Source organism: Apodemus sylvaticus, chromosome 4 (genome assembly GCF_947179515.1).
Source record: "Apodemus sylvaticus chromosome 4, mApoSyl1.1, whole genome shotgun sequence".
Lineage (NCBI taxonomy): Eukaryota > Metazoa > Chordata > Mammalia > Rodentia > Muridae > Apodemus > Apodemus sylvaticus.
Genome location: NC_067475.1, coordinates 23138965 through 23166823, shown reverse-complemented (window position 1 = coordinate 23166823; position 27859 = coordinate 23138965). Strand labels below are relative to the sequence as shown.

General features: G+C 39.0%; 1 protein-coding gene across 1 annotated transcript in view; it reads left to right on the top strand.

Moving 5' to 3' along the window:
• Positions 1-27859, top strand: part of Stpg2 (sperm tail PG-rich repeat containing 2) — a 499721-nt gene that overhangs the window by 182065 nt on the left and 289797 nt on the right. Inside the window, exon 11 of the mRNA XM_052178828.1 lies at positions 9682-9841. Coding sequence (XP_052034788.1) covers positions 9682-9841 — 160 coding nt within the window. The remainder of the gene's footprint in view (positions 1-9681; positions 9842-27859) is intronic.

The window sequence follows — 27859 nt, the reverse complement described above, 5'->3', positions numbered from 1 at the left end:
AGTATCTGAAGCAAGTTGAGTTTTGATGTTCTAATAACGCTAAAGGCATAGAACTCTTCTGATAGCTGTAGGTCATGGAGCCCACATTTGCTCTTTTCTTTCCTGCTATGAAAACCCCCAGCTGTGTTTATGAGAAGAAGGAACCAAGGCAAAACAACTCCACGCATCCCCTTGCAGTCACATGGTACTTATTTGATATACTTTTAAACAAAGAAAGCAAACTTTTCTAATGTGAAAGCAAACTTTTCTAATGTGACCTCCAGAAAAGTTTGAGTGAATTTATGTCAGTTCATGAAGTTATTAATAAAATATCTTCTTTGCTTTTGACATTTTTCTTTTTCCTTTCCAACATGAGACTGTTGTGAAAAGAGCTCTGGGCAGTGTCTTGAGATTATGAGTATGAGGATCACAATCTGCATGTGGGAAACTTGGAAAAGCCAAGATGCCGAGGGACATTAGAGCCTCTAATGCTGGAGCTCCCTGCTTGGAGTTTCACTCTTTCCAGGAAAGAGAACAACAATGAATCTGCATTTGTAACATAGATGTAAGATTTTTTTTTTTGAGAAAACTTTGTATCCTAGTCAGAAACATATCTTTTTATTGTCTTTATTCTGACAAGTAAACCAATAAATATTAAAATGGTTATATTTGTTTAGTGCAATTTTATGTATATATATTTGTATAAATAATAAATAATAGTAATTTTCAGCTAAAGTATTCAAGATGCTACATGAGAAGTTCCACTTGAGGTTTTATGCAAATCTGTTTTTAAACAAATAGGAGAAAAGATTTTAAGGAAAGTTTTTCTGAAACATTTTCCTATAAAGAGTGGAGGACCATAGGATTTCTAGAAGAGTTGACTTCATGTTTAAAATTCAAAAAGTTTTATAAATTGTTATTTATTTTTCTATCTATCATCCATCCATCTATGTATATGTGTATGTGTCCATCTATCTATCTATCTATCTATCTATCTATCTATCTATCTATCTACCTATCAATCTATCTATCTATCTATCTATCTATCTATCTATCTATCTATCTATCTATCTACATATCTATCTACCTACTTATCTATCTATTCATCTATCTATCTATCTATCTACCTATCTATCTATTCATCTACCTATCTATCTATCTATCATCTATCTATCAACCTATCTATCTATCTATCTATCTATCTATCTATCTACCTATCAACCTATCTATCTATCCATCTATCTATCTATCTATCTATCTATCTATCTATCTATCTATCTATCTATCAATCTATCTATCCATCCATCCATCTATCTATCTATCTATCTATCTATCATCTATCTATCATCTATCTATCTATCTAATTTATTGTGGGTATGTGGGTATGTTTGCATGGCACATATATAGAGATCAGAAGATAACTTGCAGTGCCTGCTGAGCCACCTGTTTGCTCATTTTAACATTCCTTTCATGTTTTATATACAAACATTTGCCTATAATCAGGCTGATTGTTCAAGAAAGACCTAGTGATTATAGTTGTAAAATAGTGTTCTACCTCATTATCAGGATCTACTTGTGTTAAAAGAATAGTATTAGTCAAAATATCACTATTTGCAGGTGATATGATAATATACTTAAGTGACTCTCAAGACTTCCACTAGAGAACTCCTAAAGCTGAAAACTTCAGCAAAGTGGCTAGATATAAAATTAACTCAAGCAAATCAATAGCTTTCCTCTACTCAAAGGATAAACAAGAGGGGAAACAAATTAGGGAAATGGCACCCTTCACAATAGTTCCAAATAATATTTCATACCTAGGTGTGACCCTAACAAAGCAAGTGGAAGATCTATATGACAAGAACTTTAAGCCTCTGAAGAAAGAAATTGAAGAAAGTCTCAGAAGGTGGAAAGATCTCCCATGTTCATGGATTGGCAGGATCAATATAGTAAAAATGGCCATCTTGCCAAAAGCAATCTACAGATTCAATGCAATCCCCATCAAAATCCCAAATCAATTCTTCACAGATCTCAGTTCTCAAATTTATCTGGAATAACATCGGGATAGCAAAAGCTATTCTCCACAACAAAAGATCTTCTGGGGAATCACCATCCCTGACCTCAAGCTCTACTACAGAGCAATAGTTATAAAAACTGTTTGGTATTGGTATGCAGACAGGCAGGAAGATCAATGGAATAGAATTGAAGACCCAGAAAAGAACCCACACACGTACGGTCACTTAATATTTGACAAAGGAGCTAAAAACATCCAGTAGAAAAAAGACAGCATTTTTAACAACTGGTGCTGGATCAACTGGAGAACTGCATGTAGAAAAATGCAAATTGACCCATTCTTATCTCCTAGAATTAACATTTTCTTTGACTGATGTATGAATTTCTTCTATTGTATCTTCTATACCTGAGATTGTCTCTTTCATCTCCTGTCTTCTGTTGGTGATGCTTGCATTTGTTGATTCTGTTTTCTTCCCTAGGTTTTCCATCTCTGAGATTACCTTAGTTTGTGTTTTCTTTATTGCATTCTGTTTCTGCTTTCAGATTTTGAACAATCTTATTTATTTCTTTCACCTGTTTAATTTTATTTTCCTGTATGTCTTTAAAGGACTTATTCATTTCCCCTTTAAAGACTTTTATCTGTTTGATTGTTTTATATTTCCTTAAGGGATTCATTAATTTCCTACTTAAAGGCTTCTATAATCTTTATAAGACTGTATTTAAGGTCACTTTCTTATGTTTCAGTTCTGATAGGATATCCCAGGCTTGCTGTAGTTGGGTTGCTGTGCTCTGGAGATGTCATATTGTCCTGGGTTTTGTTGAGTGTGTTCTTTTCAAAACCTTTAGCCAGCTGGATGGTTTTGGTCTCAGGATATTCTTGTGGTTGTAGGTATTGGGAGGCAGGTGATCTTTGTCAGTCCTGGTGTGGCAGGTTTTTGATGAGTATCATTGGGCTGTATGGTCCAGGCCCTGCAGGTCTCTATGACTAGGACCCACATTCCTGTATGTTTCACAAGCCTCAGCTTTGATCAAGTTTGGAGGAAAGGTGGGGAGAGAATGGAGGACCTCCTGGGATTGCAGGTTGTACAGAGTAGCTTGGCTTGGACAAGAGGGTTCAGGGAGCCTTGAAGATGGGAGGGCGAAGGGAAGCTTACCTGTACAGCTTAGGATCTGCAGGTTGAGGAAGGTGGGGGGAGAGGTGATGGTAGGAGAATGGAGATTCCCTTGGGATTGTAGGCTGCTCGGGCCAGCCTGGCTTGGCCCAGAGGGCACTGAGAGCATCAGGGGGGAATCAATGTTTTGTATCACACCCTTTCTGTCTTTGACATTTTTTTGTTGTCCCCCTTTCCCTGGCTTTATGTGTAATGTGATAGCACATAGCTCTGGTTCCTTTAATAACAGAATAATTACATAACCCGTTGTCTTATGTGCCAAGAGAGTATGCAAAATGAAGCCAGGGTCTTGTTTTGTGCCCATTGTTTATCATTAGCAATACAGTTACATTTCTGTCTTTAGATGCTTTTGTCTTCTAAAGTAAGATATACTGTTTTCACATTCATGTATCTCCACAGGTGTATGTTTACCGTGATGAATATTAGAGATGCTGAAAAAGCAAGGACAACATGTTCTTAATTACAATCTGTAGTGCGTTTAACAAAGATGATCTGATTATCATCTGAATGTCTTCTGTATAAAGCCTCAATTAAGCAATGTGGATAAGTGTACTGGTAAATTGCTTTAATCAAAGCCTTTTGCATATTCAAACATGCTTCATGATATTTATGACCTACACAGTTTTCACTGTATATATTTGACTAAAGATTTTGATTGAGAGGTTTGGTTGAAAGCTGGGAAGTCTTTTTAAGTCATTTCACAATATGACAAACTTTTGTCAAAGAGTTTTTTTAATTGCTTTTTATAATTATGTATTTGGGACTCTTAGGCTGAAAGCCTGAAATCTTAAACTATTTTAATAAATCTCTTAGCCATGAAAGAACAGCTGGAGCATAAAGTCAGTTTTAGTGTAGATTATAATGATTGACATTTAAAGATAAAATATGATATGTATAAGAACTATCACAAGAAACAGAAGAGGGAGAGACACTGGGCCTGATTTGATCATAAGAAACACCAAAGTCAAACTCCATTTACACACTTCCCTAATGACTAGGTATTCTAATATAGGAGCATATGGGGGCCATTCCTATTCAAACAACCGGAACTCCTAAGCAAGTACTCTGGATCACACAGTAATATCTGTCTTAATAGAGGGTTTCATGGTTGTGAAGGAATACAACCAAAATCAACCTGGAGAGGAAAGTGTTCATTTCATGTTAAAAGTCAGGGCATGAACTGGAGGCAGGAACCTGGAGGCAGGAACTGAAGTAGAGGTCATCAATGAATGCTGCTTACTTGCTTGCTATTACCGCTTGTTCCGTCTGCCTTCCTACAGTACCCAGGACCACTGTCCAAGGGGTAACATGAACCACAATGAGCTGGACACTCCCACATCAATCACTAGTTAAGTGATTCACTACAGACTTGCCTATGGACCAGTCTTATGGAGTCATTTTCTCAATGGATAGTCCCTTTTTCTAAATGACTCTAGATCCTGTCAAGTTGATCCAAACTAGCCAGATTCAAAGTATCCATTTGACTCTTGCTATAATGTGGATCCTGAGAGCCACTTAGCTGTAGGAGAAATACTCTGATTTTCAGACCTCAGTGCTTTTCCCTGTTGTGGATTTTCATATGCTCCACAGTAGCATCAGCTGTGGTTTTAGCTTCCATGGGTTTTCTTCTTGTGTTCTTGTCTATATGACCTTGAAAAGTTCTGTTAATTCCACTTTCCCTTAGATTAATCCTTGACAAAGCCACTCTGGCCTTTGCTGAGACCTAGTAAATGCCCACAGGGAAGCAAACAACCTGAAATTTCCGCTTGCTCAGAAAGTGTTCCTTCTTTTCTTGAGTTTGGTGCATGAAATCCCCTTGTCTTTGCAGCTTTTCTATAACCTTAAACAAGGATTAAAAGGTTACCAATTTTAAAAGTTGATACACAAGTAACAGTGTTCAGATGAAAAGCAATTCAGAAATAGATAGTCTCTGATGGTATTTTTCAAAGGTTAAATTTACCTGAACAATCCAATCTTATTTGCAAATGCACAGCTGCACACATAGGTAACATGAATATTGACCTAACTACATCAGGAACTAAACTCGAAAGTCAAGATTCATTTACTATACTTAATTAACTAGGTAGGTGCAGTTTAAAAGTTGGAATCTTGTAGACCATTTTATAGTGCTATATTTCAAGAGAAAACAATAAATTTCACAAGAACAAATGTCAGATATGAAAAGCTTCCTTTCCACTTGGCGGCCACCATTAGATGGGCTGAAATGGTGGATACAGTACATTCAGATGCTGTGAGAAAGAAGCTGTCCTATGGGGTGCATTTCCCCCTGAGGGTTCCCTGATAGCAGTAGCACTATATCTCTGGTATCCACAGCCTGAAAATACTCAAAGGTTGCAGTGCTAGGCCAAGAGAGGCTATGTAACATCATATGCACTGCTGTGCACCCAGGGAGCCAGTTTCTCAGCGTGCACTGTGTGGCCATCCTTTGCATTCTGGTGTTAACCAGATAAATTTGTCCAAAGTCATTTCAGTCCATTTCAGAGGAAAGAGATGATTGTCACTGTGGGATTCTGAGAGTCTTGACTTCTTACCCTTGGTTGAGGAAGATTTCACATGTGTACTTTTTGAGATTATCCTCATCAATTCATTTTATGCTACCTGAAGAAATCACTAGAGCAGTCCACAAGCACAGATATACATACATACATGCATGCATGCATGTATACCCACACATACATTCCATATATGTATATATGTGTATGTATATATTACTCTGATGCTAAAAAATCAGGTCCAGTTTTTACTTCCAGTTTGTTACAGCAAGAACACTAACTCATGGGTCAGATGCTCATTTAATTCATTAGCTGGGCTGAGGGTTTTCACAGTTAAATTAGTTTTGGTAATGACAGTGTTGGAAAATTAGCAACTATGTACACTTTCAGACACTGGGACCAGAACAGACAGGGAATTTCATATGTCAAAGTCTCAGCAAACACTAGAATTGAAACATTCTGATTTTGGATGACAGCAGGAAGTGGCACCTGAGGTTATAGTGTGAGCAAATTTAATGGTTCTGAATATGAGGAATTTCCCACAGGTTTTCAACTGGAGAGTATTGAATGAAGTCACAAAGTTTATGAAGTGATTTGAATACAGTACCAATAGGTGGACTCACTCTCCTGCAAGGTGGTTGGAGCCAGCGAGTTTAACTTCCTGGGATGCAGCTTAACAACTTAACCCCTCTCTAGTTACTCCTTTTGTGTTTGTTTGGGGATTAATGTGATGTGGAGAAAGAAGAACATTCCTCTACTGCTGGTGGGGTTGCAAGCTGGTACAACCACTCTGAAAATCAGTCTGGCAGTTCCTCAGAAAACTGGGCATGATACTACTGGAGGACCCTATTATACCACTCCTGGGCTTATACCCAGAGGATTCCCCAGCATGTAATAAGGACACATGCTCCACTATATTCATAACAACCCTATTTATAATAGCCAGAAGCTGGAAAGAACCCAGATGTCCCTCAACAGAGGAATGGATACAGATAATGTGGTATATTTACACTATGGAATACTATTCAGCTATTAAAAACAATGAATTCATGAAATTCTTAGGCAAGTGGGTAGAACTGGAAAATGTCATCCTGAGTGAGGTAAAAGAACACTCATGGTATGCACTCGCTGAGAAGTGGATATTAGCCCAGAAGCTCAGAATACCCAAGACACAATTCACATATCAAATGATGCCCAAGAAGAAGGAAGGAGAGGCCCCTGGTCTTGGAAAAGCTCAGTGTAGCAGTGCAGGGGAATGCCAGGACAGGGAAGCGGGAAGGGGTTGATTGAGAAACAGGGGGAGGATAGAGGGCTTATGGGACTTTCCGGGAGGGGGGATCCAGGAAAGGGGAAATCATTTGAAATGTAAATAAAGAACATATCAAATACACACACACACACACACACACACACACACACACACACACACACACATATATATATATATATATATATATATATATATATATATATATATGTAAACAAGGTTTTCCTATCAGTGTCCTGCCAGTATCTCTTTTCTGACATGTGTAGGGTCATCATTAAGGGTTTCATACAGGGCCATCCAACTGAAGACTGTGACAATAGTAGTAGATGTGCCTGCTGTACTAAGAATTCTGCAGACATCAAGTGGATGAGCATTGAGTAGGGTCCTTGCCTTCTGGATGAGGAAGTTGGGCAGTTCCAATTTGTCCTTGCTTTGCATTTGAACATACACTTTATTCCGTCAGACCTCTTGGATCTGTCTTTTCTGCTTCTGCCTGTTGTTCCTGGGACATGTACCCATTAGTTCTGCCGGCCTCCTCACTGGAATGAAATGCTAATGTTCTCTGTTTCTTTGAAAAGCTATCATTTAAGCCTATGACCTAAATTCATGTCCTAGTTTTAAAGGAAAATGAGATCAGAAAAAAGAGAATCTGATATTTTTAGCTTTTGTGTTGGGAAGAAGATTCTGCTGCATGCTTATATATGAACAGTGCTCAAATACTGGCTGTGGTGGTGAGTGTTTTCAATTGGACACAATTGGAATCACTTGGGAAGGAACTCTCAATAAAGAATTGTCTGGATTGGTATTGCGTATTGTATGTCTGCAACAGAATTTGTTAATTGGGTTAGAAGCAGGAAGACACACCCTGATTGTGGTTGGCACCATGTCCTGAGCTGGGCCCTGGACTGAGTAAACAGAGGGTATGAGCTGAGCACTGGCAGCCACACATGCATTTATTCTGTCTCTTCTGCACTGCGGATGTGACCAGTTGCCTCAGGTTTCCACTGTGAATTTCCAGCAATGACAACAGTTACCTGGAACCTTACTCCGAATAAAGTCTTTCTCTTTAAGGATTGGTGTGTGTGTGTGTTTGGGTCGGGGTATTTTATCACAACCATATCAGTGACACTAAGACACTGGGGAAAGGATAAGACTGACGAGCGGAGGAATGTCCATCCTGTCCATTCTTCATGCTCCTTCCCTGTCTCCTGTGCAGTATAGGAGGTCACAAGAGAAGGGGAATGCTCTTGTCTCCACTGCACTTTTATCCCCACCACAGTGCTCATTCAGGACACGACATATTGGAAGAACTTCCATTCTTGCTGCCACACAGAGTTTCATGTTAGTTGTAGTAATCATCACCTTAGGACAGTCACCTAACGAATCTTATTCAGACAATACAAATGACACATAAATAGGGTGAAGTAAATTAGGTAAGTGAGCAAGTAGGGAGGAAGTTTCCAGGGCAGTATAACTAGTTATTTTTTTTCTTCTGTGAACAAAAACATGAACAAAATTCCCTAGTAGTCTGAACCCTCATTAGTTATCTGTGTGTTTTAACTTGCATTGAAATTAGTTTTTCTAGAAAGAGAAGATTACATTCACATGATTTTTTTGTACCTTTTAGGCCTGAGTTGTAATTGTATTAATCTCATGATATAAATAATTAGCTTTCACTAATTGAAATACATGGAAGATCACAAAAATTGAGTGATTATCAAAGGGTCACACAGCAAGCAAGCAAGCAACTGACACTTGAACCCCACACTCAACCAAAACACTGTTATGTCTCACTAAATAATTAAAATGTAGAACATTTGAGTGATTCATCATTAGTCTTTATGTATGCTTTTATATACATATATATATATATATATATATATATATATATATATATATATATATATATATCTGTGTACCACATGCGTGTCTGCAGCCTAGAAGCCAAAAGACAGTTCAGATTCCCCTCAAACTGGAGTTACAGATGGTTGGGTATGAGCCATTGTGCAGGTCCCAGGACTTAAACTTGGGAACACTGTTAAAGCTTCTATTGCTCTTAACTACTGAGTCATCTCTCCAGCCCCAAAATGGTTTAGATTTTTTTCATGTATAAGGTAAGTGACTCAAAATAATACAGCATGTAAAATAATTTGTGCAGAATTCTTTTTTAAAGTTTCCATTGAGACAATTAGATAATATTTCAAGGCATTAATTATATACCCAGCCCATGACATTTGTATTTTAGTTTAGAATTAATCTTATAATTTCTATGTGGTTCATGTTGATTAAAATGCAAATGCAGCTCATACCATTTAAAGCAGTAAGTGACTCGAGCAGGGCCTTTCCAGCTTAACTGGAGCCTATTAAACCTGAAAGAAGCAGCCTCATTTCATAGAGAAAGTCAGAACAGTGAGGCAACACTCATTGTTCGGAGCCCTGCACAGGATTCAGTATTGATCACTAAAGTTGTAGATGAGCATCCGACCAGTGTCCTGAGGCCTGCTCTTTAAAGTATCCTGACCTTACATCTCCTGACTCTGTTCACCCTTATTTTGGATAATGAATTGTACTGTTATACAGATAGCGTTGGTGGAATCTCCATTCCAATCTTGGTTTTTAACTATTTTTTTTTATGTATTTTTAACAAGTACTTTTCTGAGTGTGGACATTTATCCAATATGTACTTGGATATCTTTTATATACAATGTGCTTATGTTTTTCTTTTGCACTTATTTTCTAGAGTCTTCCAGCTCCTGGCCGCTATGATGTTCAGAAATCGTTCGAGATGTCCCAAGTTAAGCATAAGTACATGCCACCTCGCAGTTCGGTGGCTACAAAAAGGCATACCTCGTTCCTGAGTGCAGCTCCTCGGTGCCTGGGGAAAATCGCTGATGGGCCAGGTAAGGCTTCCTGGAGGCTGCGGGAAGTCACATGTTCCCTATGAACAGCCCATCTCAGCACATTCACAGTGATAGTTGTGCAAGTGCAGAGGCTTGCCCTCCAAAGAGAAATGGAGATTTTTGATTTCTAAATGTAAAATGGGTCTCAGGTGTTTCCTAATCATTCCAAAGACATTTTATCAGTTTCGCCTAAGATAATATATTCATCTGGTGTTACAGACTGTGGGTCTGCTGTGGGATAACCAGGATTCTTCGGTCCAGGAAGACACAGGTCCGGCAGAAAATGACAAACTGACATGACCACAGAGGTGGTTTGAAATCTGAATGTATTTTTGGGTATCTCCCAAAGTTCAGTCAAGTTACCATCTCGAATTAAGCATCATATACATTTGTAAAAGGCTATCTAGGCTTTCTCAGGTAATACAGGGTGTTTACCCAAAGTCCAGGGCCCATGCGGCTAAATTGCTTCTTCATCTTTGTCTCAATGTCAGGCCAGCCCGGGAGCTGAAGAAGGATGATTCTCGTGCCTAGCCTCCTGGCGAAAATGGCGACATTGTAGAGCTTGGGAAGCTGTCTTTCAAGAGTATTTCTGCCTAGTCTTTCGGTTGTATTCTTCTCTGTGTCATGCCTGGGGCCATCGTAGGCCCTCCAAGGCCCCTGGTGATCAGTTCCTTGTAGTCCCTAGCCTCAGCCCAGGGGCCACCCTAGGCCTTGCGCAATTAGCTGGATCCATTCCAGCCTCTAGCCCTTAGCTTGATGAATTAACTAACTGGCTCCAGCTTTTTGGGCCAGCCTGGTAAATTAACCAGCCGTTAGCCCTTAGGTCCAGCCTGAATGAACTAACTCATTCTTCCTTCGAGCATCTCTCTGAGTAGAGAGAATCTACTGCCTCCCTGAGTAAAAGTTATCTACTGCCTTTCTCTTTCTCTTTCTCTCTCTCTCTGACTCAATTCAGTCTTTCTAAGTATTAAGTATAATCTGTATTTTCAATCACATTTGGATAAGCTAAGAAAGGTTGTTTTTCTCAAGGGCTCCCTGTGTGAGGCCTGTAACACAAAAGGCCAGTTCCTCATAAACTTCCCTTGCTATTCAGGTGGGCCTGAGATAGTCTGTCTGTAAGCAAAATCAAGAGTTAAAGGCGGAACTGGATTAACTTGTGGGGGAAGGTAGTAGCTATGGGACTAGGTATCAACTCAAATGTAAATTCTTTCTACCTTGCCCAATACTCATATGTATGGCAGGGACCTCATACAATTTTTTAGATGTAAATATCCTTAGTTTGGCCTATTGTTTGGAATACATCTGCCATGAAAGGCAGTAACTAGAAAACCAAAAATGAAACTTGTGACTGGAATTTCTGGAATGCCTTTTCTACTGTAATAACATAAGTGGTTGGAGCAAAGCAAAACAGAATTTTTTGCTCTAAGATGGATACTTACATATCTATATTTGCTTGGTTATACCATGTCCCAGCTATAAGGAAAGAGGAGAGTTTAGGAAATTGCCTAGTGAGATTTTTAGCTTCTAAATATACAGGGAGGTCTGTTATTCCCAGGAGACATTTTTTTCTTTCGCCTCTGTCTGTAAAATATCATGTTTACAGACTTCACTGGGCTACCACTGCAATCTGGCATTCTATTTGGGGAAAACTCAGAACTCATAGCACATTAAAAGTTGTTGAAGGAGAAAAGTACTTTCCCCCCATTTGGAGAAATTGGTATAGTAGAAGAAGTGTACCCCAGTTACATAAGCTACTGGAATATTTTCACATACCAAGAGAACAGTCTCGGTGGTCAACTCCGTCAGTGCATTGGACTGTGAAATGCCCAAAGCATTGGGGCAGTGGAGCTGGAGGTGTTCCTGTGAGTGTTCTCAGGCACAATTACTGAAGCAGGAGGCTAGCCCTGATTGAGGGTGGTGGCAATGAATGGTCTGAGGTAATGAAATAAATGAAAATGGAAAAGGAGAATGCCAGCCAAGTACAGGGTCTCCATGGAGATGAGAGCATGGGGTCTCTGCGAGCAGTCGGCAGGATGTGGTCTCCTGTCTTCCCTGCCTCGAGGGATGAGTCCTCTGACCCATGATCCCAAGTAACCTGCTTTTCCCTTAAACCTTTTCTTATCAGGGTTAGGTCAGAGCAGCAAGAGAAGTCATTGGTCCAGCGCTAAGTCAGTGTACATGTAGCTAAACACACACACCCAGCAAAGCCAGACCAGTGCTAAGTCAGTGTACATGTAGCCAAACATACACACCCAGCAAAGCCAGACTGGCGATGAGGACAGCAGCAAAGGCTTTGTTATGATGTAAGCAATTTGTACCGGGTCTTTGGAAAACATGAAAGAAAATGGTGAAGCAGACTTAAGAAGCTCTCTTTTTCCAGAGTTTTTAGTGGGAAACTAAAGTAGGAGATGATAAGCTGTCAAATGAGTGACAGAATGCCTCAGAAGCTCTTTAAGTCGAAAGGTGGTAACTGTTCTTTCTCTCTTGCTTGCTGTCTTCCTTCCTTCCTTCCTTCCTTCCTTCCTTCCTTCCTTCCTTCCTTCCTTCCTTCCTTCCTTCCTTCCTTCCTTCCCTCCGTCCCTCCCTCCTTCCTTCCTTTCTTCTTCACCTGCTTCCTTCCTTACTGAGCTATATTGTACTGCTCTTACATTGTCAACTTTCAGGTGTAAATCAAAGTTAAAATCTTAGCTGGGAGTGGTAGTGCTTCCAAACGGATTAGAATGATAAAAGATTCTTTGTTTCTTTTGATATATATGTATATACACATGTATGTATATATGTATATAGCATCATGATCATGCGTTTTCTGATAAAACACCTCATTTATACTTGCAGTTCTTAATAGATTTAAATTTTGCCAGAGACAAAGGTATTTGATACTTCTGAAGAATGAGTATTAACAGTGAAGTTCAGTGAGGCTCGTCCAGTTTGTACGTGATGGTGCTTGTCTTATGAATGGTGTCCTTTTATATCACCCACTTGTTAGAAATAACTCAGCAAAAAAAAATATTTACTCTACTTGCTATTTAGCTATTGGTAGTTTTCTTTATTAGTTTAAAAATATTTATTCATATTTTATGTATATGCATAAGTGCCTCCATGTGTGTACAGCTGGCACGTGACTGGTACCTGTAGAGGCCAGAGAAAAGCATTGGAGTCCCTGGAACTGGAGTTACATGCAGTTGTGAGCCAATGGATGTGGGTGCTGGGACTTGAACCCAGGTCCTCTTTGAGAGCAGCAAAGCTCTTAACTGCAGAGTCACCTTCCTAGACCCTTGTTTTACTTTAATATCTCTAGAAAGGAATTTTTCATGTTAAATCTAAAACTCATTATATATCAAATTATTTTATAGTACTACACTACAAATAAAAGTGAAATCATAAGACTGAGTTTTAGAGTGTGTTATACATGTTTGTTATTTGTTATGATATTATTATTTTTTTCTCTCTCTCTTCCGTCACAGTGCAGTTCAATTGGCCAAAATGAACTCACTGGTGTGAAGAAAAAAAAAAACTCATTTTTTTTTTTCTGGCCAACTGAACTACACTATGATGGAAGAGAGAGAGAGAATGGTGTGTGTGTGTGTGTGTGTGTGTACTTTTTTTCCCACGTTTTTTTTTATTTGATATATTTTTTATTTACATTTCAAATGATTATCCCTTTTCTAGCCCCCCACTCCCTAAAAGTCCCGTAAGCCCCCTTCTCTCCCCCTGTCCTCCCACCCACCCCTTCCCACTCCCCCGTTCTGGTTTTGCCGAATACTGCTTCACTGGGTCTTTCCAGAACAAGGGGCCACTCCTCCTTTCTTCTTGTACCGCATTTGATGTGTGGATTATGTTTTGGGTATTCCAGTTTTCTAGGTTAATATCCACTTATTAGTGAGTGCATACCATGATTCACCTTTTGAGTCTGGGTTACCTCACTTAGTATGATGTTCTCTAGCTCCATCCATTTGCCTAAGAATTTCATGAATTCGTTGTTTCTAATGGATGAATAGTACTTCATTGTGTAGATATACCACATTTTTTGCATCCATTCTTCTGTTGAGGGATACCTGGGTTCTTTCCAGCAAGTACTACACTACAAATAAAAATGAAATCATAAGACTGAGTTTTAGAGTGTGTTATACATGTTTGTTATTTGTTATGATATTATTTGGAGGGGTTTACTTTATAGAATTAAAGAAAATATATTATTATCTTTTTTACTTTTTAATAAAATTACAATTTAAAATTAATTTCTTGGCTTTTTATATGGATAGATAAAATAAAGAGCAGAAGTTGATAAACATGAATAATTTTATAAGATTCATAGGTTTATAATATGTATCTTGACTCAGCATTTTATTGCCATGTAGTTGCTTTAAATGGCTTTAGAACTTTAACAGGTATGGAAGGGTTTTGCCTTAATTACAAAGGAAGCCTTTTCTTTGAGTGCATGTATTTAAGAAAGATAAAACTCACTCATTAGTCCAAATTAAACAGGAAAAGAGTATATTTGCAATCAGTATGCTGTATTCCATTAAATGTTGTGTAACCAATAAAAACACATTAGAATCATTTAATGAAGAAATTATTAAATGAGGTGTATCACATTATAAAGCAATCTCCTTTTATTACTCCAAGTTTTAATTCATAGGTATGTAAATGATTTTGTGATTGATCCAGCTCAGGTAATGTGAAATTGCTAAGTGGAAAAGTACTTAAATATTACTTTACCTCTTATATTGACCTGCTTTAGAACATTTAGTGGAGAGAAAGCTTAGAATTTTAAAGAGAAAATGGATGTTGAAGACATTGTTGAGAGTAGAAAGTTAGAACTCCTGCTTAGAGGTGGGTGTGTAACTTGCTATCTGCATTCCTAAAGGGTAGGTTAAAAGACTGTTTCAAATATATATGATGTCTGACTCAAAATTCTATTTCTAAACTTACCCAAATGGGGTGCTCATAATTTCAGAACTGCTGATGACAGTTATCAAATGGAAGTTAAAATGTTTAATTTCCTAAATGAAATGTGTGGTTCAGTTCATTTGAATAGCAACTTGAGTAGAGATCTACAAAAAATGTAGAAAATGCTATATATTTTATAAACTGGGGAAATCTCATCAAAAAGATAGATTTAATCCATTTGTTCACTTGCCTTCTAAGCTTCTCTTATGTGTGGGTGTGTGTTAAGCATCTGTACAGCAGTGAACAGCAGACAAGGACCCCTGCTCCTCAGGGCGCAGTTTCAGGTACAGTGTACACTTCCTGAGTGACCGAGGCACACGGAGCAGTAGATGATGGCCAGGAAAGGATGATGCAGGCAGACAGGGATATGTTGTAAAGGCTGCGGGGCAAGGTCAAAGACAGAAAGGACCAGGGCTTTAGAGTGGGAATGAGTCCCCCCACATCATGTTATGAGAAAAATAACCTTAGAGCGACTACCTAAGGCTGGTTAGAAAGTTTGTTTTCCTTTTTTTACCCATCAACTTAAAAATAGTTTCTTAGGTCAGCAAGATGATTCAACAAGTAAAAGTGCTTGCCAAATATGATTGTGTCCCGAGTTCTGTCTCCAGGACCCAGGTAAAGGCTGAAGGAGAGAGCTAGCTCCACACAGCTGCGCTTTGACCGTCTGACCTACCCGCTCACGCTGGATCACCAGGGCCTAACACATACTGAATAAGACTAAAAGACACTTTCTCTAGGAATATAGTTCCTTTATAGTAGGTAAAATATTTACTTTTAATTAAAATTTTGAGAAAAACTTTAAATAATCTTGATTTAAAAATAAAATACAAAAAAATAAATACCTTTAGTTTTTGACAAAACCTTCTGGCTGACTGCTGGAGAGGTTGAGAGAGTGTACAGGAGCCGTAATCTCTGAGTTTTGATTTTATCTTTTGTCGTCATGTCCAGCCCAAGCTGCCGTACGACTGGAGATGCTCTTATTTTTTGTCTCCCTGATGCTACAGTTGTAGGCATGTGTCACCATGCTCTAACATATTCAAATTCTTAAAAAAATACTTATTACATTTTATTTATTGCTGTGTATGTAATATATGCACATGTGTGTATGTGCGTGTGTGCGTGTGTGCGTGCGTGCGTGTGTGTGTGTGTGTGTGTGTGTGTGTTTGTGCTTTCACATGCTCATTCCACAGTGTGCTTGTGGAGATCAGAGGGTAACTGGCTGGAGTCTCTCTCTCTTCTACCTTTGAGTCTTGGTATTGAATTCAGTTTGTCAGATGTGGTGGTTTGAGTCCTTGGCCACAGGAAATGGCACCATTAGGAGCTATGATCTTGTTGAAGGAAATGTAGCCTTGTTGGAATAGGTGTCTTGGTGGAGGAGGTATGTCAATATAGGAGTGGGCTTTGGGGTCCTATGTCTGTGTTCCACCCAGTGAGGGAAATAGTCTCTCCTGGTTGCTTTTGGATCAAGATGTAGAATTCTTGGCTCCTCCAGCACCGTGTCTTTCTGTACACTGCAGTGCTTCCTGCCATGAAGATAATGAACTAAACCTCTGAACTGTAAGCCAGCGCCAATTGAATGCTTTTCTTTATAAGAGTTGCTATGGTCACGGTGTCTCTTCACAGAAATAAAACCCAAAATAAGACAGAAGTTTGTACCAGGGATTGTGGTATCGCTCTGATAGACCTAACTGTGATTTTGTTTGTAGGAATGTAGGTTCTAGAACTTTTGATTTGGAAAGTAGTGGAATGCTTTTAGTGGGACTTAATGGGCAATCCTCATCAGAATGTGGAAGATGCTAGGGCTGAGGAAGATTTGAACTATGGTGGTCTGGCTCAAGCAGAGTCAGAGGAGAAGAAATTAGTATGTGGCATAGAGACTGTTTTCATGATACTTTGGTGAAGAATATGGCTGCTTTTTGCCCCTGTTCAAAGAGTCTGCCTGAGGCTAAGATGAAGAGATTTAGATTAATTGCATTAACAAAGGAAATCTCAAAACAGCCTGGTATAAATTCTTTTGTGTGGTTGCTAAGTTCACTTTTGTGAAGAGCATTGTGATGAAAACAATCAAGAAGAGAAAGGTTGAATGTGAAGTGTATGGTTCAAGTATTAAAGGGGCTGCACGAAGTGGAGTGGAGCTGAATGCTATGTTCCAGGAAATAAACAGATTAAGGGAGTGGTGGCCCCAGGGCAAGATTCCACCCAGCAAAGCTTATTGTGTATGTGTTTGCATTTGAACAAGGGATATTAATACCTAAGCACTATTATGGCCTAGATATTGCTTTCATTTTGAAATGAGATTTGTGTCCCATTGACAACGATGGATTGTGATAGATATTCTTGTTTGTCAACTTGAATATATTTGGTAAGAACTACAATCCAGAATTTAGAGATCTTGTCGAGGCATGGTGGTACAAACCTTCAATCCCAGCATTCAGAACACAGAGGCATGTAGACCTCTGAGTTTAAGATCATGTACAGAGCAAGTTTTAGGACAGCCAAGCTTAAGCAATGAATTGGGAAGCCGAACTGGTGAAAATGTAATAAGAAAAGGGGGCCATGTTCCAGCCCCAGGAACCTGGAGCACTCAGTAGCTTTGGCTGTGTGACTCTAGCTTTAAAGACAAGAAAAGAAGGGGTTACTTGGACAATTGATGCTAATTAGCTGGAGCTTGGAAATTTGTGATAATTAAGAAGAAACCAACATCAATGTGGTAAATTTTTCTGGAAGTTGTTTTCTAAGAGCATAAAGAAGCTGTGTTTCAGAGACAGCCAAGGATGTGCCTTGTGCTGCAGCTGGACTTGCTAATGTGTAAGAGTCACCCAGGTGGTATTGGTTGTGAAGGCATGAAGGGGTCATGGAGAGCAGCTGAAGCTTGGCACTGTGAGAGGCCAGGGAAGGGCAGACTTGCAGCCTCAGTTTCAGCTGGTGGCCTAGGACTGAAGGGGCCATGCTAAGATGTTGCAGCTTGGCACCATAAAGGGAGCCTATGAGAGGCTATTATTGCTTAGTTGCAGCGGAAGACCCTGACAAACTGGAGATGCCAGTATCATGAGATGATTACCATGAACAGGAGCAGCAGCGGAGAGGAGTCAGCCAGAGCCTAGAGTGCTACAGAGGGCAGAGCTGAGCTGTGACCAAAGCCTTTTGGAGGAGCCCAGAAGATCATGTGTGGACCCCAGCCACTGGAACAAGAAGCTGTAACATTGAAATTTCCTTGGATATCCCACAATATTCAAGATGCCAGAGCACAGGGATACCTGTGAAGTAAAGCTGATAGTAGGGGTTGGAACTAGTCCAAGAGAAAGAATTGTGTTGTGGCCAACAAAGCTGAAAGGAGTTTGACATCAAATATGGAGATGAAGATTTTGGAGTTTGCCCAGTTGGTTTTTGGTCTTGCTTTGGTTCAGAATACCCATACTATGTTTGGGGATGGTAATGTTGGAAGTATATGATCTGCTTTTTAATTTTGATTTTATAGGGGACTAGAATTAAGAGATTACATGAATCTCAGAAGAGACTTTGAATTTTGGATATTTAACATTGTTAAGACTTATAGACTGTGGGGTCTTTTGAAGTTGGACTAAATGTTATCCTATTATCTTGCACTATCCTATGGCTAGGTATGGTCCCATAAACTCAGGCTTGAGCAAGCCTATGGGTAGCAGGGTGTGGGATCTAGTGGGTTGATTGCTTGACCATAGGGAAGGAGCTGTGACCTTGTTGGAGGAAGTATGTCACTGTGTAGGTGGGCTTTGAAGTCTCCTCTGCTCAGGCTCTGCCCAATGTGGAAGATAGTCTTCCTGCTACAGAGAGGATTGGAATTGGAGGACTAGAAGGAGGGTGAATATGGCTTACCAGATTCCCTGGCAGATATGGTCAGTGAGTCTCCAGGAAGTACCTTTGGGAACTAGTAGCTGAGAGAAAGGAATGGGGTGATAGGGGAAGACTGTTGGAGGAGAGTGATCCCCTGGAGATAGGGGGAAAAGAGGAAGGAGAGATTTATGGAGGTGGTCTGCTCCGGAGGTGGGGATAAGACTGGGAGATTGGAATTAGAGAACAGGAGGGAGAATAAAGATTCTTGGCCAGTTTTATTCTCAAATTTTGAATGACAAAGAACCTTGAAACTTAAAATATGCTTATTAGTAGCATCCCACTGTTTGACTGAGTGATTATCAAAGTAGCACAATGCATGTAAAATAATATTTATTGCTTAAGACAATCAGGTACTGACTGACTTTACTGTGCATGTATAGTTCATTTCTCAGGAAGATAACATTGTCATTTCTGCATCAGATTCCCGAAGGAAATTATTTTAAGAAACAAATATAATTTATCCTAGAAGTTAATTGAACATAATCCATGAAGCTGTTTTTCTCTTTTAATAAACATAAGTAATACCTTTGATATAAAAATCACTGTAGTGTGAAAACTAATTATTGCTTCTATTTTCCCAGTGACTTGTAATATTCTGGTTCCCAAAGTACCATAAAGCCTGTCCAAATGCAGTTCTTCCCTCGCATTGAGTGCTGTCAACAGATTGCTATAAACATGGAGGGTTTTTTCCCCCATCTGTAGCTTCCAGGAATATTTCTGAGCTGCTTGAATGCATGGTAATTCTGACTAGAGAAAGAAATGATAGGATCAACTTTTGGAATATGTTTATTTTATTATACTATATGAACTAATTTCACTACCTTTTCAATTTCAAATTATGTTTGTTTTTTAGCTACTATAAAACATATTTTAAATATTTCTTAATTATTCACAAGTTGAGAATGATTTTTTCTAAGCATAGATTATAGTTAAAATATGAACATATTAATTACATTCAGATTTCTGTTTTTAAATATATATTTAAAATATTTTCTGCTTATATATTTTGATCATATTGTTTGCCCTCTCCCAACTTCTCCAAGATTCTTCCCACTTTCTACCCACACACCTTCATATTATTTCTCTTAGAAAAACTAAAAGCAAACCAAAACCAATGTACCAACCAATCATCCATCCATCATCCAACCAACCAACCAACCAACCAACCAACCAACCAAGTAATATACACAGAATAATGAGGAGTCTGTTTTGTGTTGGCAAACTGCTCCTTAGAACAAGGCCTGTCCTGGAGTGTGATTGGTATACTCAGTGTCATTCAATTAAAAAAATTGATTGTCCCTCTCCCAGAATCTATTGATTGCAAACAGCTTTTCAGTTAGGTTGTATTTGTGCTCATTTCCCCTTCTTCACATTGAGATTTTGTCTGACTCGAACCTGTGGAGGACTTGTCCATGTTATCACAGTCCGTGTGCATTCATTTGTGCATCAGTCCTGTTGTGTCTTTATTACATCCTGTAGATGTTGTTTATTTCCAGTCATCTACCACCTCTGGCTCTTAAAAGTTTTCCACTCCTTCTTCAGCAGAGGTTCCCAAGTCTTGAGGAACTCCCATATTCCTGCTAGAAGCTGTTCTGATGAGGGTTGACTGATGGGTACAGCAGTATGTCATTATTTACTGTTATGTTCACTTGGAAGAATGATAGCAGTTTGCTTCCTCTAGGACCCAGGACTAGACTTGGGTGTATTGCTTCATTAACAGTATCAGGTATGTGTTCCATCTCGTAGATTAAATCAAATTAGAATGTGTTTGGTACTCTCATGAAATTTGTGCTGCTATCGCATCTGTGGGTACATCTTGTGAGCCTGTCACCACTGTAGCTTGAGGGGCTTGTAGGTAGGTGAGACTGATGATTGCTTTCCTTCTCCAATAGGGTATGTTCACGCTGGTGGGAGTGTGGACTGGAACAGCTACTAACATGTTCAGCGGGTACTTTGAAATCTGAAAACAGATCATAAGATCCAGCTAGTTTTGGTTGTGAGTCTAGCCTTTAATGGAGCCACCTTTGTGCCCAGTCTATCAGACTTGGCAGGCTAGGTTGGAGGGATACTTAGGGGGATGCCCACCACCTACAGAGGAGAAGAGGCGGGGCAGAGAAAATGCACAGAAGGTTTGTGGAAGGGGGTCATTGGGAGGGGGCAATGAACAGGATGTAAAGTGAATACGTAAGAAAAAAAATTCAATTCCATTGTAAAAGACAAATGTAATATTGGGGTTGTGATATTGATATGATTGTAGTTTTCCTTTCCTTTCTTTCTTTTCTTTTCTTTTCCTTTTCTTTTCTTTTTTTTTTTTTTTTTGTTTGTTTGTTCGTTTTGGTTTTCGAGACAGTATTTCTCAGTGTAGCCCTGGCTGTCCTGGAACTCACTCTGTAGACAATCAGGCTGGCCTCGAACTCAGAAATCCACCTGTCTCTGCCTCACAAGTGCTGAGATTAAAGGCGTGTGCCACCACTGCCTGGCGATTGTAGTTTTCTTTAAGACATGTATCAATTGAATGCAAAAGTAATAAAAATTACATAAGACATAAAAACAAAAGACCCAGTATAACAGTTTTGGGCATAAAGGATTCTAAATCCTACTAAAAAGATATTTGACCATCCATGGTTATTGCTGCTCTATCATAAATAGCCAGAAACTGGAAACAACCAGATGATAAATGGATGATGAAGATGCGGTACATTTACACAATGGAATATTATTCACTTGTGTTAAGAAAACAAATGGAGCCAGAAACAACCATCTTGAGTGAGGTAACCCAAACCCTCATAAGACAATTGTATGTTCTCTTCTATATTTGTATGATAGCTTTTAAACTTAAGGTGTGTGTGTGTGTGTGTTTCGATCAGAATATCTATGGTATGAATATCTATCTCAAGAGCTACTAAGGACGGAAGAGGAAATCTCCAAGGAAGAGAAAAATAATACAGTATCATATACATACAAAGGGAAGTCAGAATAGGAGGATTAAACAGGGAGTGTGAGGGGAGGGATAATAGTGAGGAGTGACTAATACTAGAGGCCCTTTGAAAAGTCACATGGAAACCTACTGATGTAGAGGCTTCCTAAAGCAAATGAATATATGAAAGGAATTTAAATGGAGTCATGAAATAATAGCAGAAACAGTATCCCAGCTACCCCCAGCACCAGGAACAAATTGTATCTTTTTGAGTCATTGACTAAACAGTACAGATACCCAGTAGCATCACAGCTATTGCCAGTGTTGTTGGTTACTTATCCCACCTGGCAGTAAGACCCTGCTGCTCACCACACTACAAACTTGTCATTGGACATGGGCGAATTGAGCTGGTGCTCAACTAGAAGCTTCACCCCTACTGACTAAAGTTCAGAGAGCTGGAAGATACTATACTCACTTTTTTTATGTAGGTGCACATCAAAGACTTTCCTCCCCTTTATATTCATGCAGCAGTATGATCATGCTTACTGTCATAACATCTGTGTGAGCTCAATGTAGCATAAAAGCTAGCTGAGGACAAACTTGTAATCTCAACTGTCCGATTCCCAGAACATCGTGGCCAATCTGAAAGTGTTGTCCTCTCTATCCCTGACTTGACATTGCTCAGCCTGTGTTTTGGTATTTTATCAGTGTACCCTTGACCCTAGTGCACATTATAGTTACCAGCTGGTTTCATGGACGCAGTACATCACTTATGCATGTATCTTTCACATCATGGTGTCTACCTTTTTCTCTCTTGGGACATAGCCTCACTATGTAATCACAATCATTTCCTGCCTGTCCTTAGCTTCACAAGTGTAGGTGTGCACACCATGGGGAGACCTTTTATCTCTTGTCAATTATTTTATTTTCAATTAAGTTTTTATTTTTTCAATTAGCATATAAAATAACAGATTTCATTATGGCATTTTCATGCACACTTTATGTTGACTCATCCTTCTTCCTTGGTATTTTCTCTGACCCCCATACTTGGACCCCATATCCTCAGTAGTCCCCTTTCTATTTTATGATGTTTGTGCTATATCACCCTTTCTCCCTGATGTAAAGCCTCTTTTCACTTCATAATGACCCTCTCTCTAGTTTCATGGCCTATATCTGCACTTATCCTGAACATATAAAAGGATATATGTAATATGCACATACGTAAAATCTAGAAGTTATCATGTCTACAAATGAGAGGGAATATGTAGTGTTTGTCTACAACTTGATATACCATTCTTAATATAATGATTCTTAGATCTATATTTGATTCTATAGTTTTGCTAAATTTATTTTTTCTCTGTGTCTGAAATAAATCCCATTGTTTATATTATCCAACTGACATATGCTACCAATTCATGTTGATGGAGATATAAGTTGGTTTCATTTTCTTGTTATTGTGTGAAGGGCATCAATATTCATGGATGCCCAAGTAGGATATAGAGTCTACTGGATAGATGCCTAGGAATGATATAACTAGGTCTTATAGGTGGTCTATTTTTAGAATTTTTTCAACTGTAAACTTTTTTGTAAGAAAAACCTTGCAAATTAAAAACAGTAACACATTAAAATTACTTAGATCCAAAGTTTATATCTCTGTATAAACTTCCCTACAGTTCTTGGGTTTATTTCCTGTTTAACAGGAGTCCTTTTCAGACTCTTGTAACCTATGCCTGTAGTTTGAAATATTCCCCTTACATTCACTCCTCTGCAGGCAGATCTCGCCTTTCTAGCATCATTTGCTGAATGGACCATCTTCTTGTCATTGTACCTTTTGTTACCATTGCCCAAACCTAGATGCTCCTAACTTGTGGGCTTATTTGATGGTCCTCTAGTGTATTATATGGGTGCACATGCATACTTCAAGCCATCACCATATATATGTGGGCTTATTTCATGGTCCTCTAGTGTATTATATGGGTGCACATGCATACTTCAAGCCATCACCAGATATATGTGGGCTTATTTCATGGTCCTCTAGTGTATTATACAGGTACACATGCCTACTTCATACCATCACTGTCAACGCACTGCATTTTCCATTATAACTTTGTAGTGTAATTTGATCTTAATTCTGATGTCTCTGACAGTGTTGTTTTTGCTTAGGATTTTTTTTTTTTTTTTTTTTTTTTTTTTTTTTTGCCTGTGTCTGACCTTTTGTGTTTCCTTATGAGTTTCAGGGTTATTACTTTTTAGTTATGTGAAGAATGGTAATGGAATTTTAACTGGAAATGCATTGAGCATATGGATTACTTTTACAATTTGATTGTAATTGATTGTAATTGATTACTTTTACAAATTTACAATTTGATTATTTTTGATCATTTTACAATGTTAATCCTGCCAGTCTGGAAATATGGGAGATCTTTCCAACATCTTGTATCTTCTTTAATTATTGCTGTTAATGTTGTCAATATTTACCTTCTGCCACTTTGTTGGTTTATTATTTATGTTATTCTATGCTATTTTGGATGAGGCATTTTCTTCTAATTTCTTTCTCAGGAATTTGTTATTGATATATAAAGAAGTCATGATTTTATATCCTGCAACTTTACTGAGTTTATCAGATACATCTTTTTTTCTGGTGTAGTCCTTAATGTATTTTAAGTATCCATATGCAGACCGAATTGGACCTCTTGGTTGCATTGTCCCTATGACCAGAATCTGATAGATACAAAAGCCTGGGCATTTAAGGCATTACTCAGTCCGACCTTGGCTGGTACTCTGAATGCTAGGATTTAGGGAGCAGACTTTCAGGTCATATACAGTTTGGATCCCCTGCATCCTGTGTCTGCAGTGCATGGTGCATATACATAGATAAAATAATAGCAATTAAAAAAAAAAGAGGCCATGGGTTTGAGAGGTAGCTAGTGAGTTAGTGGGAGAGTGGTCCATGGAATGGTTCAGAGGGACATGGAAATAGGTAAATTATGTAGAAGAAATGCAAAAAAAAAAGACTGTATAACAGTGGGAAATATGTATTAAATGTGAGATTGTATGGCTTTGAAAGATTTATTTTAATTGCATCTGTGTCTGTGTTTGGGTAAGGGTACATGTGTTAGATCCCTGGGAGCTAGTTTTATTAGGAGTTTTAGGCTACACAATAAGGGTATTGTGAATGGAACTCAGGTCTTATGCAAGAATACTATATACTCAACTGTTGAGACATCTCTTCAGTCCTCCTATTTGACTTTGAAATAAGTTTTATATATATATATATATATATATATATATATATATATCATACAAAGCTTAGGGAGTTGTCTGGGTTGAATATAAAAAAGGGGATGGTTAAATATGGATATTATTAAATCCTTGAGATTGCAAATAACCCCAGGAGATCGCATTTATCACAAGAAAAAGGGGCTTAAGAATAAATACCCAGACTTTTGCATTTTTAGATGGCCATGTAGACAATACAACACAAAAGGACCAATATAGACTAGACTTGTATTTGTTGTGTGATTTTTCACTTAGAATTTTAAGCTGTCAACATCAAACCAACCAATGCTTCAGTGAACTGGAAATCATAATAGTCACACTTTCACAAATTATTTATTCAAGTTCATTATAGAGAATAATTAGGAGCAACATGTTAGACATACTGAATGAAAATTACTTTTGAATCCACAATTTTACAAATATGCATGGAACAGATACATATAATTTAAAATAATATTTCTGTAAATTAAAGGAGAACATTAAAGATTAGTCTTAAATCCATTCATAACCTGTCATCAAATATTGAAGAGAGAATAAAAGGATTTCACATAATGATTCTGAATAACAATCCATGGTGAGTTGAACCTCAAGCCATTAGATGAGCCCGTACCCGTAAAGAGGTAAAAGTAACTTCTTCTACTTCTGTTGGTTACTAAAAAAGCATAAGGTTTCAGAAGACAACAAATGAATAAAATATCCCTTTTTTAAGAACTTTGCTTTTATTAATTCTTGAGAATTTCATATATGAGCACATTATATTTACTTTATTTCCTTCCCTTCCTCTCCTTTTCCAACTCTTTCTCCTGACTCCTCTAGAATTCATGACCACTTCCTCTGCAATTCTTGACCTCTTTTGAAAATTTTGTTCCCCCAGCCCACCCGCCTCCCTCTCCTAAGTCTCATTTGGGTTGACCACATGGTACTCGTATTTTATAAAGCATACAAATACTTTCCCATTTCTGTGGTGATAATTTTTAATAAAAATAGTTTCCTGGAACATTTTATTTAAATATAGAGTAATGGCACAGTAATCAAATTGTGGCCTTCTGTGTCAAGCACTGTAGCCGCCTGTGGCTACATTCAAATGGTTTACCAGATTCCTTGGAAGGAAAGCTGGGGATAGGAAACAGAGTGACAACAGAAACATGGAGCTGAAACGAATTTCTTGTTCAAGGCTCAAACTTTAATGAAGGTCTCCAAATATATATATGTGGGGCAAGACCCCTCCCCCAAAAGCTGGAAACAGGCTGGAAACAGGCTGGAAAAGGGACTGCAGAAATGGTTCTGCTTGCTCCGCAGGAGGCTGGAAAACAATGCTTCACCTTGGTCTGAGCAGGAAGCAGTGGCTAGCAGAGTTTTGAAACTCTCTCTCACAAAGGCTGGGGGTGGGGGGAGAGGGCACAAAGCTCTGAGAGCTTCTTGCAGGCAGGGGATAAGTCAGTTTGTCCTTGTATTCCAGAGTCTGATGTATGAAGAATATGTAAGGATGTGTTTGTCTTTGTTGGGTGGTTGTTTTGTGCCTCGTTTTTGGTTGCTCCTCTTGGCTTTTAGATGTGTGTGTTTAGAGTGTGGTAACTGTGGGTGGGTTTCCTGGTAGGAAATGCTTCTGAGATCTTGTCAGGTGTTTCTTCTGGGGAGCAGACAGGGTGTGTTTCTGCTTCCTTGGCTGGTGTGGTAATTTTCTTTTTTGTAGGAACAGGTGAGAGGAGTATTCTTTCGCAGGGAGCATGGACCAGGTGCAGTGGGAGGCATCCCCGAGGAATGCCACTTTAGGTAGCCTCCCACTTACATTAAGAAACATGTTCGTCCATGATGTTACTGGAGTAGCTGAAGGGGCCTTAAGAGAGAGAGAGAGAGAGAGAGAGAGAGAGAGAGAGAGAGAGAGAGAGAGAGAGAGAGAGAAAGAGAGAGAGGGGGGGTTTAGGGAATGTGGCACGGCGGTGTTGGGGAAGGGGGTGCCTAGGCGGGCCCATGCCCAGGCACCTCTTCCCCCTGAGGGACCACATGCACACAGACATGATATAGACTAGAGTTTATTCAGGGCAGAGAATGGGAGTTAATGGTATAGTGGAGGTAGAGAAAGGCAGAGAGAGAGAAAGTAGGTAAGTGGAGGCCAGCCATGACCACATGGAGAGAGGGGGGAGAGAGGTGAGAGTGCCAAGAGGCAAGAGCGATGAGAGAGAGGAGGGGCAAACAGCCCCTTTTATAGTAGGCCAGGTCTATGGGGCGGGGCATACCTGGCTGTTGCCAGGTAATTGTGGGGTGGAGCTTAGACAGAATACCAACAGTAGCAGTATCAGCATATTTTCTACCTTAGCCTGAGTCACTTAATAAGACAGCTGAGACCCTACCGTGCATGCACTGCAAAGCCCTGTGCAAAGCACCTGATTTGTGTACATGCTTGAGAACTGCTGACTAAGGTTTAGTCTTGACTTAGAACTAAAATTAAAATATCCACATTAAATGTTCTTTAGTTATCAACTCCTTATGAAAGTTTGAAGCATTTGTTCAGTGCTTACTGATGGCTTTATGAAGCATGAAGAGGCAGTTCGAGAAAGTTAAGAGAAGACATGGAAGAGAAACTATAAAATTGAGAATGGACAGGGTCAATTGTGAACACAAGTTCGCTACATCAGGCAGAAATCAGGGAAGAAGCTGACACACTCCCACAGCCATTTATAATCCAGAGAAGGAAGACACAGAGTATTCTAGAGTTTCGATGCAAGTTCCTTTCTGGTGTCCTTCTAATTATGAAAGGAGCATGTATATGCTGCTGGCCAACGCTACACTGTGCATGTGTTTAGCTGGCACAATCATCGCAGCTTCTGTGGTGATGGTTAAAAGCATTCAGATTGCTGTGACATATGCAGCACTACTCGCCAATATCAGGATTTTCACTGGTTCGTATAACAGCCGAATCAGGGTTGAGCTGGGACCAAGAATGAATGAAGGAAGGGCAAGTTGGAAAGAAAAGAAGATGATGCATTTTGACCTAGTTG